This window comes from Salmo salar, chromosome ssa15 (genome assembly GCF_905237065.1).
Source record: "Salmo salar chromosome ssa15, Ssal_v3.1, whole genome shotgun sequence".
NCBI lineage: Eukaryota > Metazoa > Chordata > Actinopteri > Salmoniformes > Salmonidae > Salmo > Salmo salar.
Window position 1 is genome coordinate 110,510,662 of NC_059456.1, and position 20,834 is coordinate 110,531,495.

Sequence of the window (20,834 nt, forward strand, 5' to 3'; positions counted from 1 at the left end):
TCCTGTATGGTAGGGGTTATAGTTAACACTAGTTACACATCCTGTATGGTAGGGGTTAGGGTTAACACTAGGTACACACCCTGTATGGTAGGGGTTAGAGTTAACACTAGGTACACACCCTGTATGGTAGGGTTAGAGTTAACACTAGGTACACATCCTGTATGGTAGGGGTTAGGGTTAGAGTTAACACTAGGTACACACCCTGTATGGTAGGGGTTAGGGTTAACACTAGGTACACACCCTGTATGGTAGGGGTTAGGGTTAGTGTTAACACTAGGTACACACCCTGTATGGTAGGGGTTAGGGTTAACACTAGGTACACACCCTGTATGGTAGGGGTTAGGGTTAGTGTTAACACTAGGTACACATCCTGTATGGTAGGGGTTAGAGTTAACCTGTTGGGGCTAGGGGCAGTATTTTCACGGCTGGATAAAAAAAACGTACCCGATTTAATCTGGTTACTAATCCTACCCAGTAACTAGAATATGCATATACTTATTATATATGGATAGAAAACACCCTAAAGTTTCTAAAACTGTTTGAATGGTGTCTGTGAGTATAACAGAACTCATTTGGCAGGCAAAACAATGAGACAGATTCTGACAGGAAGTGGATACCTGATGTGTTGAATTACCTTTAAGCCTATGCCATTGAAACACACAGGGGCTGATTAATGTTTTGGCACTTCCTATTGCTTCCACTAGATGTCACCAGCCTTTACAAAGTGTTTTGAGTCTTCTACTGTGAGATCTGACCCGAACAAGAGCCTTGGAACGGTGATGGCCGATTAGACTCTGGGCGCGAGGTCATGTTGGGTACCCTCGTTCCAATTCGTTTTAAAAGAGAATGCATTCGTCCACCTTGAATATTATTCATGTTCTGGTTAAAAAGGCACTAATGATTTATGCTATACACCGTTTGACATGTTTGAACGAACGTAAATATATTTTTTTCCCCTCGTTCATGAAGTGAAGTCCGGCGGGCTTAGATCATGTGCTAACAACACGGAGCTTTTTGGACATAAATTATGAGCTTTTTTGAACAAAACTACATTCGTTATGGACCTGGGATTCCTGGAAGTGACATCTGATGAAGAGAATCAAAGGTAATGGATTATTTACATAGTATTTTCGATTTTAGATCTCTCCAACATGGCGGTCAGTCTGTATCGCAAAGCGTATTTTTCTGGGCGCAGTGCTCAGATTATTGCAAAGTGTGATTTCCCAGTAAGGTTATTTTTAAATCTGGCAAGTCGATTGCGTTCAAGAGATGTAAATCTATAATTCTTTAAATGACAATATAATATTTTACCAATGTTTTCTAATTTTAATTATTTAATTTGTGGTGCTGACTTGACTGCCGGTTATTGAAGGGAAACGATTTCCTGAACATCAACGCCATAGTAATAAGCTGTTTTTGGATAAAAATATGAACTTGATAGAACTAAAAATGCATGCATTGTCTAACATAATGTCCTAGGAGTGTCATCTGATGGAGATTGTCAAAGGTTAGTGCATCATTTTAGCTGGTTTTATGGTTTTGGTGACGCCTGTCTTTGAATTGACAAAACATTACACACAGCTATTGTCAATGTACTCTCCTAACATAATCTAACTTTATGCTTTCGCCGTAAAACCTTTTTTTGAAATCGGACAACGTGGTTAGATTAAGGAGATGTTTATCTTTCAAAGGGTGTAAGATAGTTGTATGTTTGAAAAATTTGAATTTTGACATTTATTTGGTTTCAAATTTGCCGTTCTTGAAATGCACCTGCTGTTGATAGGGTGCACCACGGGTGGCACGCTAGCGTCCCACATAGCCCCAAGAGGTTAACACTAGCTACACACCCTGTATGGTAGGGGTTAGAGTTAACACTAGGTACACACCCTGTATGGTAGGGGTTATAGTTAACACTAGGTACACACCCTGTATGGTAGGGGTTAGGGTTAACACTAGGTACACACCCTGTATGGTAGGGGTTAGAGTTAGAGTTAACACTAGGTACACACACTGTATGGTAGGGGTTAGGGTTAGGGTTAACACTAGGTACACACCCTGTATGGTAGGGGTTAGGGTTAGGGTTAACACTAGGTACACACCCTGTATGGTAGGGGGTTAGAGTTAACACTAGGTACACACCCTGTATGGTAGGGGTTATAGTTAACACTAGGTACACACCCTGTATGGTAGGGGTTAGGGTTAACACTAGGTACACATCCTGTATGGTAGGGGTTAGGGTTAGGGTTAACACTAGGTACACATCCTGTATGGTAGGGGTTAGGGTTAACACTAGGTACACACCCTGTATGGTAGGGGTTAGAGTTAACACTATGTACACACCCTGTATGGTAGGGGTTAGGGTTAGAGTTAACACTAGGTACACACCCTGTATGGTAGGGGTTATAGTTAACACTAGGTACACACCCTGTATGGTAGGGGTTAGGGTTAGAGTTAACACTAGGTACACACCCTGTATGGTAGGGGTTAGGGGTTATAGTTAACACTAGGTACACACCCTGTATGGTAGGGGTTAGAGTTAACACTAGGTACACACCCTGTATGGTAGGGGTTAGGGTTAACACTAGGTACACACCCTGTATGGTAGGGGTTAGAGTTAACACTAGGTACACACCCTGTATGGTAGGGGTTAGGGTTAACACTAGGTACACATCCTGTATGGTAGGGGTTAGGGTTAGGGTTAACACTAGGTACACACCCTGTATGGTAGGGGTTAGAGTTAACACTAGGTACACATCCTGTATGGTAGGGGTTAGGGTTAGAGTTAACACTAGGTACACACCCTGTATGGTAGGGGTTATAGTTAACACTAGGTACACACCCTGTATGGTAGGGGTTAGGGTTAACACTAGGTACACACCCTGTATGGTAGGGGTTAGAGTTAACACTACGTACACACCCTGTATGGTAGGGGATAGGGTTAACACTAGGTACACACCCTGTATGGTAGGGGTTAGGGTTAACACTAGGTACACATCCTGTATGGTAGGGGTTAGGGTTAGGGTTAACACTAGGTACACACCCTGTATGGTAGGGGTTAGAGTTAACACTAGGTACACATCCTGTATGGTAGGGGTTAGAGTTAACACTAGGTACACACCCTGTATGGTAGGGGTTAGGGTTAGAGTTAACACTAGGTACACATCCTGTATGGTAGGGGTTATAGTTAACACTAGTTACACATCCTGTATGGTAGGGGTTAGGGTTAACACTAGGTACACACCCCTTTATGGTAGGGGGTTAGAGTTAACACTAGGTACACACCCTGTATGGTAGGGTTAGAGTTAACACTAGGTACACATCCTGTATGGTAGGGGTTAGGGTTAGAGTTAACACTAGGTACACACCCTGTATGGTAGGGGTTAGGGTTAACACTAGGTACACACCCTGTATGGTAGGGGTTAGGGTTAGTGTTAACACTAGGTACACACCCTGTATGGTAGGGGTTAGGGTTAACACTAGGTACACACCCTGTATGGTAGGGGTTAGGGTTAGTGTTAACACTAGGTACACATCCTGTATGGTAGGGGTTAGAGTTAACCTGTTGGGGCTAGGGGGCAGTATTTTCACGGCTGGATAAAAAAACGTACCCGATTTAATCTGGTTACTAATCCTACCCAGTAACTAGAATATGCATATACTTATTATATATGGATAGAAAACACCCTAAAGTTTCTAAAACTGTTTGAATGGTGTCTGTGAGTATAACAGAACTCATTTGGCAGGCAAAACAATGAGACAGATTCTGACAGGAAGTGGATACCTGATGTGTTGAATTACCTTTAAGCCTATGCCATTGAAACACACAGGGGCTGATTAATGTTTTGGCACTTCCTATTGCTTCCACTAGATGTCACCAGCCTTTACAAAGTGTTTTGGAGTCTTCTACTGTGAGATCTGACCGAACAAGAGCCTTGGAACGGTGATGGCCGATTAGACTCTGGCGCGCGAGGTCATGTTGGGTACCCTCGTTCCAATTCGTTTTAAAAGAGAATGCATTCGTCCACCTTGAATATTATTCATGTTCTGGTTAAAAAAGGCACTAATGATTTATGCTATACACCGTTTGACATGTTTGAACGAACGTAAATATATTTTTTTCCCCTCGTTCATGAAGTGAAGTCCGGCGGGCTTAGATCATGTGCTAACAACACGGAGCTTTTTGGACATAAATTATGAGCTTTTTTGAACAAAACTACATTCGTTATGGACCTGGGATTCCTGGAAGTGACATCTGATGAAGAGAATCAAAGGTAATGGATTATTTACATAGTATTTTCGATTTTAGATCTCTCCAACATGGCGGTCAGTCTGTATCGCAAAGCGTATTTTTCTGGGCGCAGTGCTCAGATTATTGCAAAGTGTGATTTCCCAGTAAGGTTATTTTTAAATCTGGCAAGTCGATTGCGTTCAAGAGATGTAAATCTATAATTCTTTAAATGACAATATAATATTTTACCAATGTTTTCTAATTTTAATTATTTAATTTGTGGTGCTGACTTGACTGCCGGTTATTGAAGGGAAACGATTTCCTGAACATCAACGCCATAGTAATAAGCTGTTTTTGGATAAAAATATGAACTTGATAGAACTAAAAATGCATGCATTGTCTAACATAATGTCCTAGGAGTGTCATCTGATGGAGATTGTCAAAGGTTAGTGCATCATTTTAGCTGGTTTTATGGTTTTGGTGACGCCTGTCTTTGAATTGACAAAACATTACACACAGCTATTGTCAATGTACTCTCCTAACATAATCTAACTTTATGCTTTCGCCGTAAAACCTTTTTTGAAATCGGACAACGTGGTTAGATTAAGGAGATGTTTATCTTTCAAAGGGTGTAAGATAGTTGTATGTTTGAAAAATTTGAATTTTGACATTTATTTGGTTTCAAATTTGCCGTTCTTGAAATGCACCTGCTGTTGATAGGGTGCACCACGGGTGGCACGCTAGCGTCCCACATAGCCCCAAGAGGTTAACACTAGCTACACACCCTGTATGGTAGGGGTTAGAGTTAACACTAGGTACACACCCTGTATGGTAGGGGTTATAGTTAACACTAGGTACACACCCTGTATGGTAGGGGTTAGGGTTAACACTAGGTACACACCCTGTATGGTAGGGGTTAGAGTTAGAGTTAACACTAGGTACACACACTGTATGGTAGGGGTTAGGGTTAGGGTTAACACTAGGTACACACCCTGTATGGTAGGGGTTAGGGTTAGGGTTAACACTAGGTACACACCCTGTATGGTAGGGGTTAGAGTTAACACTAGGTACACACCCTGTATGGTAGGGGTTATAGTTAACACTAGGTACACACCCTGTATGGTAGGGGTTAGGGTTAACACTAGGTACACATCCTGTATGGTAGGGGTTAGGGTTAGGGTTAACACTAGGTACACATCCTGTATGGTAGGGGTTAGGGTTAACACTAGGTACACACCCTGTATGGTAGGGGTTAGAGTTAACACTATGTACACACCCTGTATGGTAGGGGTTAGGGTTAGAGTTAACACTAGGTACACACCCTGTATGGTAGGGGTTATAGTTAACACTAGGTACACACCCTGTATGGTAGGGGTTAGGGTTAGAGTTAACACTAGGTACACACCCTGTATGGTAGGGGTTAGGGGTTATAGTTAACACTAGGTACACACCCTGTATGGTAGGGGTTAGAGTTAACACTAGGTACACACCCTGTATGGTAGGGGTTAGGGTTAACACTAGGTACACACCCTGTATGGTAGGGGTTAGAGTTAACACTAGGTACACACCCTGTATGGTAGGGGTTAGGGTTAACACTAGGTACACATCCTGTATGGTAGGGGGTTAGGGTTAGGGTTAACACTAGGTACACACCCTGTATGGTAGGGGTTAGAGTTAACACTAGGTACACATCCTGTATGGTAGGGGTTAGGGTTAGAGTTAACACTAGGTACACACCCTGTATGGTAGGGGTTATAGTTAACACTAGGTACACACCCTGTATGGTAGGGGTTAGGGTTAACACTAGGTACACACCCTGTATGGTAGGGGTTAGAGTTAACACTACGTACACACCCTGTATGGTAGGGGATAGGGTTAACACTAGGTACACACCCTGTATGGTAGGGGTTAGGGTTAACACTAGGTACACATCCTGTATGGTAGGGGTTAGGGTTAGGGTTAACACTAGGTACACACCCTGTATGGTAGGGGTTAGAGTTAACACTAGGTACACATCCTGTATGGTAGGGGTTAGGGTTAACACTAGGTACACACCCTGTATGGTAGGGGTTAGGGGTAGGGTTAACACTAGGTACACATCCTGTATGGTAGGGGTTAGGGTTAGAGTTAACACTAGCTACACACCCTGTATGGTAGGGGGTAGGGTTAACACTAGGTACACACCCTGTATGGTAGGGGTTAGGGTTAGAGTTAACACTAGGTACACACCCTGTATGGTAGGGGTTAGAGTTAACACTAGGTACACATCCTGTATGGTAGGGGTTATAGTTAACACTAGGTACACACCCTGTATGGTAGGGGTTAGAGTTAACACTAGGTACACACCCTGTATGGTAGGGGGTTATAGTTAACACTAGGTACACACCCTGTATGGTAGGGGTTAGAGTTAACACTAGGTACACACCCTGTATGGTAGGGGTTATAGTTAACACTAGGTACACACCCTGTATGGTAGGGGTTAGGGTTAGTGTTAACACTAGGTACACATCCTGTATGGTAGGGGTTAGAGTTAACACTAGTTACAGACCCTGTATGGTGGGGGTTAGGGTTAGAGTTAACACTAGCTACACATCCTGTATGGTAGGGGTTAGTGTTTACACTAGGTACACACCCTGTATGGTAGGGGTTAGAGTTAACACTAGGTACACACCCTGTATGGTAGGGGTTAGGGTTAACACTAGGTACACACCCTGTATGGTAGGGGTTAGAGTTAACACTAGGTACACACCCTGTATGGTAGGGGTTAGGGTTAGTGTTAACACTAGGTACACACCTGTATGGTAGGGTTAGGGTTATAGTTAACACTAGGTACACACCCTGTATGGTAGGGGTTAGAGTTAGGGTTAACACTAGGTACACACCCTGTATGGTAGGGTTAGGGTTATAGTTAACACTAGGTACACACCCTGTATGGTAGGGGTTATAGTTAACACTAGGTACACATCCTGTATGGTAGGGGTTAGGGTTAGAGTTAACACTAGGTACACACCCTGTATGGTAGGGGTTATAGTTAACACTAGGTACACATCCTGTATGGTAGGGGTTAGGGTTAACACTAGGTACACATCCTGTATGGTAGGGGGTAGGGTTAACACTAGGTACACACCCTGTATGGTAGGGGGTAGGGTTAGAGTTAACACTAGGTACACACCCTGTATGGTAGGGGTTAGGGTTATAGTTAACACTAGGTACACATCCTGTATGGTAGGGGTTAGGGTTAACACTAGGTACACATCCTGTATGGTAGGGGTTAGAGTTAACACTAGGTACACACCCTGTATGGTAGGGGTTAGGGTTAGGGTTAACACTAGGTACACACCCTGTATGGTAGGGGTTAGGGTTAGGGTTAACACTAGGTACACACCCTGTATGGTAGGGGTTAGAGTTAACACTAGGTACACACCCTGTATGGTAGGGGTTATAGTTAACACTAGGTACACACCCTGTATGGTAGGGGTTAGGGTTAACACTAGGTACACATCCTGTATGGTAGGGGTTAGGGTTAGGGTTAACACTAGGTACACATCCTGTATGGTAGGGGTTAGGGTTAACACTAGGTACACACCCTGTATGGTAGGGGTTAGAGTTAACACTATGTACACACCCTGTATGGTAGGGGTTAGGGTTAGAGTTAACACTAGGTACACACCCTGTATGGTAGGGGTTATAGTTAACACTAGGTACACACCCTGTATGGTAGGGGTTAGGGTTAGAGTTAACACTAGGTACACACCCTGTATGGTAGGGGTTAGGGGTTATAGTTAACACTAGGTACACACCCTGTATGGTAGGGGTTAGAGTTAACACTAGGTACACACCCTGTATGGTAGGGGTTAGGGTTAACACTAGGTACACACCCCTGTATGGTAGGGGTTAGAGTTAACACTAGGTACACACCCTGTATGGTAGGGGTTAGGGTTAACACTAGGTACACATCCTGTATGGTAGGGGTTAGGGTTAGGGTTAACACTAGGTACACACCCTGTATGGTAGGGGTTAGAGTTAACACTAGGTACACATCCTGTATGGTAGGGGTTAGGGTTAGGGTTAACACTAGGTACACATCCTGTATGGTAGGGGTTAGAGTTAACACTAGGTACACACCCTGTATGGTAGGGGTTATAGTTAACACTAGGTACACACCCTGTATGGTAGGGGTTAGGGTTAACACTAGGTACACACCCTGTATGGTAGGGGTTAGAGTTAACACTACGTACACACCCTGTATGGTAGGGGTTAGGGTTAACACTAGGTACACACCCTGTATGGTAGGGGTTAGGGTTAACACTAGGTACACATCCTGTATGGTAGGGGTTAGGGTTAGGGTTAACACTAGGTACACACCCTGTATGGTAGGGGTTAGAGTTAACACTAGGTACACACCCTGTATGGTAGGGGTTAGAGTTAACACTAGGTACACACCCTGTATGGTAGGGGTTAGGGTTAACACTAGCTACACACCCTGTATGGTAGGGGTTAGAGTTAACACTAGGTACACATCCTGTATGGTAGGGGTTAGGGTTAGGGTTAACACTAGGTACACATCCTGTATGGTAGGGGGTAGAGTTAACACTAGGTACACATCCTGTATGGTAGGGGGTAGGGTTAACACTAGGTACACATCCTGTATGGTAGGGGTTAGGGTTAGAGTTAACACTAGGTACACACCCTGTATGGTAGGGGTTATAGTTAACACTAGGTACACATCCTGTATGGTAGGGGTTAGGGTTAACACTAGGTACACATCCTGTATGGTAGGGGGTAGGGTTAACACTAGGTACACACCCTGTATGGTAGGGGGTAGGGTTAGAGTTAACACTAGGTACACACCCTGTATGGTAGGGGTTAGGGTTATAGTTAACACTAGGTACACATCCTGTATGGTAGGGGTTAGGGTTAACACTAGGTACACATCCTGTATGGTAGGGGTTAGAGTTAACACTAGGTACACACCCTGTATGGTAGGGGTTAGGGTTAGGGTTAACACTAGGTACACACCCTGTATGGTAGGGGTTAGGGTTAGGGTTAACACTAGGTACACACCCTGTATGGTAGGGGTTAGAGTTAACACTAGGTACACACCCTGTATGGTAGGGGTTATAGTTAACACTAGGTACACACCCTGTATGGTAGGGGTTAGGGTTAACACTAGGTACACATCCTGTATGGTAGGGGTTAGGGTTAGGGTTAACACTAGGTACACATCCTGTATGGTAGGGGTTAGGGTTAACACTAGGTACACACCCTGTATGGTAGGGGTTAGAGTTAACACTATGTACACACCCTGTATGGTAGGGGTTAGGGTTAGAGTTAACACTAGGTACACACCCTGTATGGTAGGGGTTATAGTTAACACTAGGTACACACCCTGTATGGTAGGGGTTAGGGTTAGAGTTAACACTAGGTACACACCCTGTATGGTAGGGGTTAGGGGTTATAGTTAACACTAGGTACACACCCTGTATGGTAGGGGTTAGAGTTAACACTAGGTACACACCCTGTATGGTAGGGGTTAGGGTTAACACTAGGTACACACCCTGTATGGTAGGGGTTAGAGTTAACACTAGGTACACACCCTGTATGGTAGGGGTTAGGGTTAACACTAGGTACACATCCTGTATGGTAGGGGTTAGGGTTAGGGTTAACACTAGGTACACACCCTGTATGGTAGGGGTTAGAGTTAACACTAGGTACACATCCTGTATGGTAGGGGTTAGGGTTAGGGTTAACACTAGGTACACATCCTGTATGGTAGGGGTTAGAGTTAACACTAGGTACACACCCTGTATGGTAGGGGTTATAGTTAACACTAGGTACACACCCTGTATGGTAGGGGTTAGGGTTAACACTAGGTACACACCCTGTATGGTAGGGGTTAGAGTTAACACTACGTACACACCCTGTATGGTAGGGGTTAGGGTTAACACTAGGTACACACCCTGTATGGTAGGGGTTAGGGTTAACACTAGGTACACATCCTGTATGGTAGGGGTTAGGGTTAGGGTTAACACTAGGTACACACCCTGTATGGTAGGGGTTAGAGTTAACACTAGGTACACACCCTGTATGGTAGGGGTTAGAGTTAACACTAGGTACACACCCTGTATGGTAGGGGTTAGGGTTAACACTAGCTACACACCCTGTATGGTAGGGGTTAGAGTTAACACTAGGTACACATCCTGTATGGTAGGGGTTAGGGTTAGGGTTAACACTAGGTACACATCCTGTATGGTAGGGGGTAGAGTTAACACTAGGTACACACCCTGTATGGTAGGGGTTAGTGTTAACACTAGGTACACATCCTGTATGGTAGGGGTTAGAGTTAACACTAGGTACACACCCTGTATGGTAGGGGTTAGGGTTAGAGTTAACACTAGGTACACATCCTGTATGGTAGGGGTTATAGTTAACACTAGTTACACATCCTGTATGGTAGGGGTTAGGGTTAACACTAGGTACACACCCTGTATGGTAGGGGTTAGAGTTAACACTAGGTACACACCCTGTATGGTAGGGTTAGAGTTAACACTAGGTACACATCCTGTATGGTAGGGGTTAGGGTTAGAGTTAACACTAGGTACACACCCTGTATGGTAGGGGTTAGGGTTAACACTAGGTACACACCCTGTATGGTAGGGGTTAGGGTTAGTGTTAACACTAGGTACACATCCTGTATGGTAGGGGTTAGAGTTAACCTGTTGGGGCTAGGGGGCAGTATTTTCACGGCTGGATAAAAAAACGTACCCGATTTAATCTGGTTACTAATCCTACCCAGTAACTAGAATATGCATATACTTATTATATATGGATAGAAAACCCCCTAAAGTTTCTAAAACTGTTTGAATGGTGTCTGTGAGTATAACAGAACTCATTTGGCAGGCAAAACAATGAGACAGATTCTGACAGGAAGTGGATACCTGATGTGTTGAATTACCTTTAAGCCTATGCCATTGAAACACACAGGGGCTGATTAATGTTTTGGCACTTCCTATTGCTTCCACTAGATTTCACCAGCCTTTACAAAGTGTTTTGAGTCTTCTACTGTGAGATCTGACCGAACAAGAGCCTTGGAACGGTGATGGCCGATTAGACTCTGGCGCGTGAGGTCATGTTGGGTACCCTCGTTCCAATTCGTTTTAAAAGAGAATGCATTCGTCCACCTTGAATATTATTCATGTTCTGGTTAAAAAAGGCACTAATGATTTATGCTATACACCGTTTGACATGTTTGAACGAACGTAAATATATTTTTTTCCCCTCGTTCATGAAGTGAAGTCCGGCGGGCTTAGATCATGTGCTAACAACACGGAGCTTTTTGGACATAAATTATGAGCTTTTTTGAACAAAACTACATTCGTTATGGACCTGGGATTCCTGGAAGTGACATCTGATGAAGAGAATCAAAGGTAATGGATTATTTACATAGTATTTTCGATTTTAGATCTCTCCAACATGGCGGTCAGTCTGTATCGCAAAGCGTATTTTTCTGGGCGCAGTGCTCAGATTATTGCAAAGTGTGATTTCCCAGTAAGGTTATTTTTAAATCTGGCAAGTCGATTGCGTTCAAGAGATGTAAATCTATAATTCTTTAAATGACAATATAATATTTTACCAATGTTTTCTAATTTTAATTATTTAATTTGTGGTGCTGACTTGACTGCCGGTTATTGAAGGGAAACGATTTCCTGAACATCAACGCCATAGTAATAAGCTGTTTTTGGATAAAAATATGAACTTGATAGAACTAAAAATGCATGCATTGTCTAACATAATGTCCTAGGAGTGTCATCTGATGGAGATTGTCAAAGGTTAGTGCATCATTTTAGCTGGTTTTATGGTTTTGGTGACGCCTGTCTTTGAATTGACAAAACATTACACACAGCTATTGTCAATGTACTCTCCTAACATAATCTAACTTTATGCTTTCGCCGTAAAACCTTTTTGAAATCGGACAACGTGGTTAGATTAAGGAGATGTTTATCTTTCAAAGGGTGTAAGATAGTTGTATGTTTGAAAAATTTGAATTTTGACATTTATTTGGTTTCAAATTTGCCGTTCTTGAAATGCACCTGCTGTTGATAGGGTGCACCACGGGTGGCACGCTAGCGTCCCACATAGCCCCAAGAGGTTAACACTAGCTACACACCCTGTATGGTAGGGGTTAGAGTTAACACTAGGTACACACCCTGTATGGTAGGGGTTATAGTTAACACTAGGTACACACCCTGTATGGTAGGGGTTAGGGTTAACACTAGGTACACACCCTGTATGGTAGGGGTTAGAGTTAGAGTTAACACTAGGTACACACCCTGTATGGTAGGGGTTAGGGTTAGGGTTAACACTAGGTACACACCCTGTATGGTAGGGGTTAGGGTTAGGGTTAACACTAGGTACACATCCTGTATGGTAGGGGTTAGGGTTAACACTAGGTACACACCCTGTATGGTAGGGGTTAGAGTTAACACTAGGTACACACCCTGTATGGTAGGGGTTAGGGTTAACACTAGGTACACACCCTGTATGGTAGGGGTTATAGTTAACACTAGGTACACACCCTGTATGGTAGGGGTTAGGGTTAACACTAGGTACACACCCTGTATGGTAGGGGTTAGAGTTAGAGTTAACACTAGGTACACATCCTGTATGGTAGGGGTTAGGGTTAGGGTTAACACTAGGTACACATCCTGTATGGTAGGGGTTAGGGTTAACACTAGGTACACACCCTGTATGGTAGGGGTTAGAGTTAACACTATGTACACACCCTGTATGGTAGGGGTTAGGGTTAGAGTTAACACTAGGTACACACCCTGTATGGTAGGGGTTATAGTTAACACTAGGTACACACCCTGTATGGTAGGGGTTAGGGTTAGAGTTAACACTAGGTACACACCCTGTATGGTAGGGGTTAGGGGTTATAGTTAACACTAGGTACACACCCTGTATGGTAGGGGTTAGAGTTAACACTAGGTACACACCCTGTATGGTAGGGGTTAGGGTTAACACTAGGTACACACCCTGTATGGTAGGGGGTTAGAGTTAACACTAGGTACACACCCTGTATGGTAGGGGTTAGGGTTAACACTAGGTACACACCCTGTATGGTAGGGGTTAGAGTTAACACTAGGTACACACCCTGTATGGTAGGGGTTAGGGTTAACACTAGGTACACATCCTGTATGGTAGGGGTTAGGGTTAGGGTTAACACTAGGTACACACCCTGTATGGTAGGGGTTAGAGTTAACACTAGGTACACATCCTGTATGGTAGGGGTTAGGGTTAGGGTTAACACTAGGTACACACCCTGTATGGTAGGGGTTAGAGTTAACACTAGGTACACACCCTGTATGGTAGGGGTTATAGTTAACACTAGGTACACACCCTGTATGGTAGGGGTTAGGGTTAACACTAGGTACACACCCTGTATGGTAGGGGTTAGAGTTAACACTACGTACACACCCTGTATGGTAGGGGTTAGGGTTAACACTAGGTACACACCCTGTATGGTAGGGGTTAGGGTTAACACTAGGTACACATCCTGTATGGTAGGGGTTAGGGTTAGGATTAACACTAGGTACACACCCTGTATGGTAGGGGTTAGAGTTAACACTAGGTACACATCCTGTATGGTAGGGGTTAGGGTTAGGGTTAACACTAGGTACACACCCTGTATGGTAGGGGTTAGGGGTAGGGTTAACACTAGGTACACATCCTGTATGGTAGGGGTTAGGGTTAGAGTTAACACTAGCTACACACCCTGTATGGTAGGGGGTAGGGTTAACACTAGTTACAGACCCTGTATGGTAGGGGTTAGGGTTAGAGTTAACACTAGCTACACATCCTGTATGGTAGGGGTTAGTGTTAACACTAGGTACACACCCTGTATGGTAGGGGTTAGAGTTAACACTAGGTACACACCCTGTATGGTAGGGGTTAGGGTTAACACTAGGTACACACCCTGTATGGTAGGGGTTAGAGTTAACACTAGGTACACACCCTGTATGGTAGGGGTTAGGGTTAGTGTTAACACTAGGTACACACCCTGTATGGTAGGGTTAGGGTTATAGTTAACACTAGGTACACACCCTGTATGGTAGGGGTTAGAGTTAGGGTTAACACTAGGTACACACCCTGTATGGTAGGGTTAGGGTTATAGTTAACACTAGGTACACACCCTGTATGGTAGGGGTTATAGTTAACACTAGGTACACATCCTGTATGGTAGGGGTTAGGGTTAGAGTTAACACTAGGTACACACCCTGTATGGTAGGGGTTATAGTTAACACTAGGTACACATCCTGTATGGTAGGGGTTAGGGTTAACACTAGGTACACATCCTGTATGGTAGGGGTTAGGGTTAACACTAGGTACACATCCTGTATGGTAGGGGGTAGGGTTAACACTAGGTACACACCCTGTATGGTAGGGGTAGGGTTAGAGTTAACACTAGGTACACACCCTGTATGGTAGGGGTTAGGGTTATAGTTAACACTAGGTACACATCCTGTATGGTAGGGGTTAGGGTTAACACTAGGTACACATCCTGTATGGTAGGGGTTAGAGTTAACACTAGGTACACACCCTGTATGGTAGGGGTTAGGGTTAGGGTTAACACTAGGTACACACCCTGTATGGTAGGGGTTAGGGTTAGGGTTAACACTAGGTACACACCCTGTATGGTAGGGGTTAGAGTTAACACTAGGTACACACCCTGTATGGTAGGGGTTATAGTTAACACTAGGTACACACCCTGTATGGTAGGGGTTAGGGTTAACACTAGGTACACATCCTGTATGGTAGGGGTTAGGGTTAGGGTTAACACTAGGTACACATCCTGTATGGTAGGGGGTTAGGGTTAACACTAGGTACACACCCTGTATGGTAGGGGTTAGAGTTAACACTATGTACACACCCTGTATGGTAGGGGTTAGGGTTAGAGTTAACACTAGGTACACACCCTGTATGGTAGGGGTTATAGTTAACACTAGGTACACACCCTGTATGGTAGGGGTTAGGGTTAGAGTTAACACTAGGTACACACCCTGTATGGTAGGGGTTAGGGGTTATAGTTAACACTAGGTACACACCCTGTATGGTAGGGGTTAGAGTTAACACTAGGTACACACCCTGTATGGTAGGGGTTAGGGTTAACACTAGGTACACACCCTGTATGGTAGGGGTTAGAGTTAACACTAGGTACACACCCTGTATGGTAGGGGTTAGGGTTAACACTAGGTACACATCCTGTATGGTAGGGGTTAGGGTTAGGGTTAACACTAGGTACACACCCTGTATGGTAGGGGTTAGAGTTAACACTAGGTACACATCCTGTATGGTAGGGGTTAGGGTTAGGGTTAACACTAGGTACACACCCTGTATGGTAGGGGTTAGAGTTAACACTAGGTACACACCCTGTATGGTAGGGGTTATAGTTAACACTAGGTACACACCCTGTATGGTAGGGGTTAGGGTTAACACTAGGTACACACCCTGTATGGTAGGGGTTAGAGTTAACACTACGTACACACCCTGTATGGTAGGGGTTAGGGTTAACACTAGGTACACACCCTGTATGGTAGGGGTTAGGGTTAACACTAGGTACACATCCTGTATGGTAGGGGTTAGGGTTAGGGTTAACACTAGGTACACACCCTGTATGGTAGGGGTTAGAGTTAACACTAGGTACACATCCTGTATGGTAGGGGTTAGGGTTAGGGTTAACACTAGGTACACACCCTGTATGGTAGGGGTTAGGGGTAGGGTTAACACTAGGTACACATCCTGTATGGTAGGGGTTAGGGTTAGAGTTAACACTAGCTACACACCCTGTATGGTAGGGGGTAGGGTTAACACTAGGTACACACCCTGTATGGTAGGGGTTAGGGTTAGAGTTAACACTAGGTACACACCCTGTATGGTAGGGGTTAGAGTTAACACTAGGTACACATCCTGTATGGTAGGGGTTATAGTTAACACTAGGTACACACCCTGTATGGTAGGGGTTAGAGTTAACACTAGGTACACACCCTGTATGGTAGGGGTTATAGTTAACACTAGGTACACACCCTGTATGGTAGGGGTTATAGTTAACACTAGGTACACACCCTGTATGGTAGGGGTTAGGGTTAGTGTTAACACTAGGTACACATCCTGTATGGTAGGGGTTAGAGTTAACACTAGTTACAGACCCTGTATGGTAGGGGTTAGGGTTAGAGTTAACACTAGCTACACATCCTGTATGGTAGGGGTTAGTGTTAACACTAGGTACACACCCTGTATGGTAGGGGTTAGAGTTAACACTAGGTACACACCCTGTATGGTAGGGGTTAGGGTTAACACTAGGTACACACCCTGTATGGTAGGGGTTAGAGTTAACAATAGGTACACACCCTGTATGGTAGGGGTTAGGGTTAGTGTTAACACTAGGTACACACCCTGTATGGTAGGGTTAGGGTTATAGTTAACACTAGGTACACACCCTGTATGGTAGGGGTTAGAGTTAGGGTTAACACTAGGTACACACCCTGTATGGTAGGGTTAGGGTTATAGTTAACACTAGGTACACACCCTGTATGGTAGGGGTTATAGTTAACACTAGGTACACATCCTGTATGGTAGGGGTTAGGGTTAGAGTTAACACTAGGTACACACCCTGTATGGTAGGGGTTATAGTTAACACTAGGTACACATCCTGTATGGTAGGGGTTAGGGTTAACACTAGGTACACATCCTGTATGGTAGGGGGTAGGGTTAACACTAGGTACACACCCTGTATGGTAGGGGGTAGGGTTAGAGTTAACACTAGGTACACACCCTGTATGGTAGGGGTTAGGGTTATAGTTAACACTAGGTACACATCCTGTATGGTAGGGGTTAGGGTTAACACTAGGTACACATCCTGTATGGTAGGGGTTAGAGTTAACACTAGGTACACACCCTGTATGGTAGGGGTTAGAGTTAACACTAGGTACACATCCTGTATGGTAGGGGTTAGGGTTAACACTAGGTACACACCCTGTATGGTAGGGGTTAGGGTTAACACTAGGTACACATCCTGTATGGTAGGGGTTAGAGTTAACACTGGGTACACACCCTGTATGGTAGGGGTTAGGGTTATAGTTAACACTAGGTACACACCCTGTATGGTAGGGGTTAGGGTTAACACTAGGTACACATCCTGTATGGTAGGGGTTAGAGTTAACACTGGGTACACACCCTGTATGGTAGGGGTTAGGGTTATAGTTAACACTAGGTACACACCCTGTATGGTAGGGGTTATAGTTAACACTAGGTACACATCCTGTATGGTAGGGGTTAGGGTTAACACTAGGTACACACCCTGTATGGTAGGGGTTAGAGTTAACACTAGGTACACACCCTGTATGGTAGGGGTTAGAGTTAACACTAGGTACACATCCTGTATGGTATATGTTAGGGTTAACACTAGGTACACACCCTGTATGGTAGGGGTTATAGTTAACACTAGGTACACACCCTGTATGGTAGGGGTTAGGGTTAGTGTTAACACTAGGTACACATCCTGTATGGTATATGTTAGGGTTAACACTAGGTACACACCCTGTATGGTAGGGGTTATAGTTAACACTAGGTACACACCCTGTATGGTAGGGGTTAGGGTTATAGTTAACACTAGGTACACACCCTGTATGGTAGGGGTTATAGTTAACACTAGGTACACATCCTGTATGGTAGGGGTTAGAGTTAACACTGGGTACACACCCTGTATGGTAGGGGTTAGGGTTAGAGTTAACACTAGGTACACATCCTGTATGGTAGGGGTTAGGGTTAGGGTTAACACTAGGTACACACCCTGTATGGTAGGGGTTAGGGTTAACACTAGGTACACACCCTGTATGGTAGGGGTTAGAGTTAACACTAGCTACACATCCTGTATGGTAGGGGTTAGAGTTAACACTAGGTACACACCCTGTATGGTAGGGGTTAGAGTTAACACTAGCTACACATCCTGTATGGTAGGGGTTAGAGTTAACACTAGCTACACACCCTGTATGGTAGGGGTTAGAGTTAACACTAGCTACACATCCTGTATGGTAGGGGTTAGAGTTAACACTAGGTACACACCCTGTATGGTAGGGGTTATAGTTAACACTAGGTACACACCCTGTATGGTAGGGGTTAGAGTTAACACTAGGTACACACCCTGTATGGTAGGGGTTATAGTTAACACTAGGTACACATCCTGTATGGTAGGGGTTAGGGTTAACACTAGGTTATACATTACATACAGTACTACTACCACTGTCTTTACCATCACACACACACACACTCTGTCCTTACTGACACACTCAATCACACACATACACACTAACACACTCTGTCCTTACTGAGACACACTCACACGCTCACACAAACTCTATCCTTACTGACACTCACACACACACACACACACACACACACACACACACACACACACACACACACACACACACACATCAATATAGAGCCCTCCTTCCCTCTCACCTGTCTGTCTAAGGGGTTGGTAGGGGTTGACGGTATGGGTGAAGATATGGATGAGGGTGGGGTTGAGGGTGAAGGTTGGATGGGGGTGTCTATTGGAGGTGTCTGTCTCCCCCCTTCCTCCACATCCCCCAATAGCTCCACTCTCCCCTCCTCCCCTCCATCTCTCCCCTCCTCCCCTCCATCTCTCCCCTCCTCCTCTCCTTTCTGTCGTCTGAGAGTCTCTATGTGTCTGTTCCTCCTCCTCTCGTCTCGAACACTGAGCATCTCCTCAAAGTCCAGCTGGAGCAGCTCCGCACTGGAACACACACACATAATGAACTGCTGTTCTCCCTGGCATCTCTACAGAGAAAAACGCACTTTGAAGTGTGTGTGTGTTTGTGTGTGTGTGTATGTGAGCGTGTGATAACAGGTGGTTGACCTCTGACCTGGTGATGCTTGGAGCGTTGTCATTGGTGGGTTGGTTTCCGGGGGTGTGTCGGGGAGAAAGGTCGTTTTCAGGTGAAAGGTCATTGTCGGGGTCAGTGCTGCTATAGCTCCTCTCCTTCCTCCTCCTCTCCCTTTCCACTTCCTCTTCATCCTCCACTGTCCACTGGCGGGCCAGACTACACAGACCCACACAGGTTAACACTAGTGACCTAGGCTACAACAGGGACTTTTCAGGTTCTCATTAGATTTCAAAAAGGCTTTATAAAGCAGACATAAAGTCTTCATAACCACACCATGCTTCACAAATCATTTGTATGAAGATGCAGTAGTATGAACAGCTGATGACAGGGTTAGGGGTTAGGGTCAGGGTTGGGGTTAGGGTCAGGGGTTAGGGTCAGGGGTTAGGGATAACAAATCTCTTTGTAGGGTGCTCTCTGTGTGACATGCTGTTTCAGATGGTACTCTCTGTGTGACATGCTGTCTCAGATGGTACTCTCTGTGTGACATGCTGTCTCAGATGGTACTCTCTGTGTGAGACATGCTGTCTCAGATGGTACTCTCTGTGTGTGACATGCTGTCTCAGATGGTACTCTCAGATGGTACTCTCTGTGTGACATGCTGTCTCAGATGGTACTCTCTGTGTGAGACATGCTGTCTCAGATGGTACTCTCTGTGTGTGACATGCTGTCTCAGATGGTCCTCTCTGTGTGACATGCTGTCTCAGATGGTACTCTCTGTGTGACATGCTGTCTCAGATGGTACTGAAGACATGCTGTCTCAGATGGTACTCTCTGTGTGACATGCTGTCTCAGATGGTACTCTCTGTGTGACATGCTGTCTCAGATGGTACTCTCTGTGTGAGACATGCTGTCTCAGATGGTACTCTCTGTGTGAGACATGCTGTCTCAGATGGTACTCTCTGTGTGACATGCTGTCTCAGATGGTACTCTCTGTGTGACATGCTGTCTCAGATGGTACTCTCTGTGTGACATGCTGTCTCAGATGGTACTGAAGACATGCTGTCTCAGATGGTACTCTCTGTGTGACATGCTGTCTCAGATGGTACTCTCTGTGTGACATGCTGTCTCAGATGGTACTCTCTGTGTGACATGCTGTCTCAGATGGTACTCTCTGTGTGACATGCTGTCTCAGATGGTACTCTCTGTGTGACATGCTGTCTCAGATGGTACTCTCTGTGTGAGACATGCTGTCTCAGATGGTACGCTCTGTGTGTGACATGCTGTCTCAGATGGTACTCTCTGTGTGACATGCTGTCTCAGATGGTACTCTCTGTGTGACATGCTGTCTCAGATGGTACTCTCTGTGTGACATGCTGTCTCAGATGGTACTCTCTGTGTGACATGCTGTCTCAGATGGTACTCTCTGTGTGACATGCTGTCTCAGATGGTACTCTCTGTGTGAGACATGCTGTCTCAGATGGTACTCTCTGTGTGACATGCTGTCTCAGATGGTACTCTCTGTGTGACATGCTGTCTCAGATGGTCCTCTCTGTGTGACATGCTGTCTCAGATGGTCCTCTCTGTGTGACATGCTGTCTCAGATGGTACTGAAGACATGCTGTCTCACATGGTACTCTCTGTGTGACATGCTGTCTCAGATGGTACTCTCTGTGTGACATGCTGTCTCAGATGGTACTCTC

General features: G+C 44.8%; 1 protein-coding gene across 1 annotated transcript in view; it reads right to left on the reverse strand.

Annotated features, from left to right (window-relative positions):
• lad1 (ladinin) overlaps positions 1-20,834 on the reverse strand; it is a 140,304-nt gene that overhangs the window by 116,410 nt on the left and 3,060 nt on the right. The window contains exons 2-3 of the mRNA XM_045696599.1: positions 19,174-19,350; positions 18,749-19,043 (exon numbers count right to left, since the gene is read on the reverse strand). Of these exons, the coding sequence (XP_045552555.1) occupies positions 18,749-19,043; positions 19,174-19,350 (472 nt within the window). The remainder of the gene's footprint in view (positions 1-18,748; positions 19,044-19,173; positions 19,351-20,834) is intronic.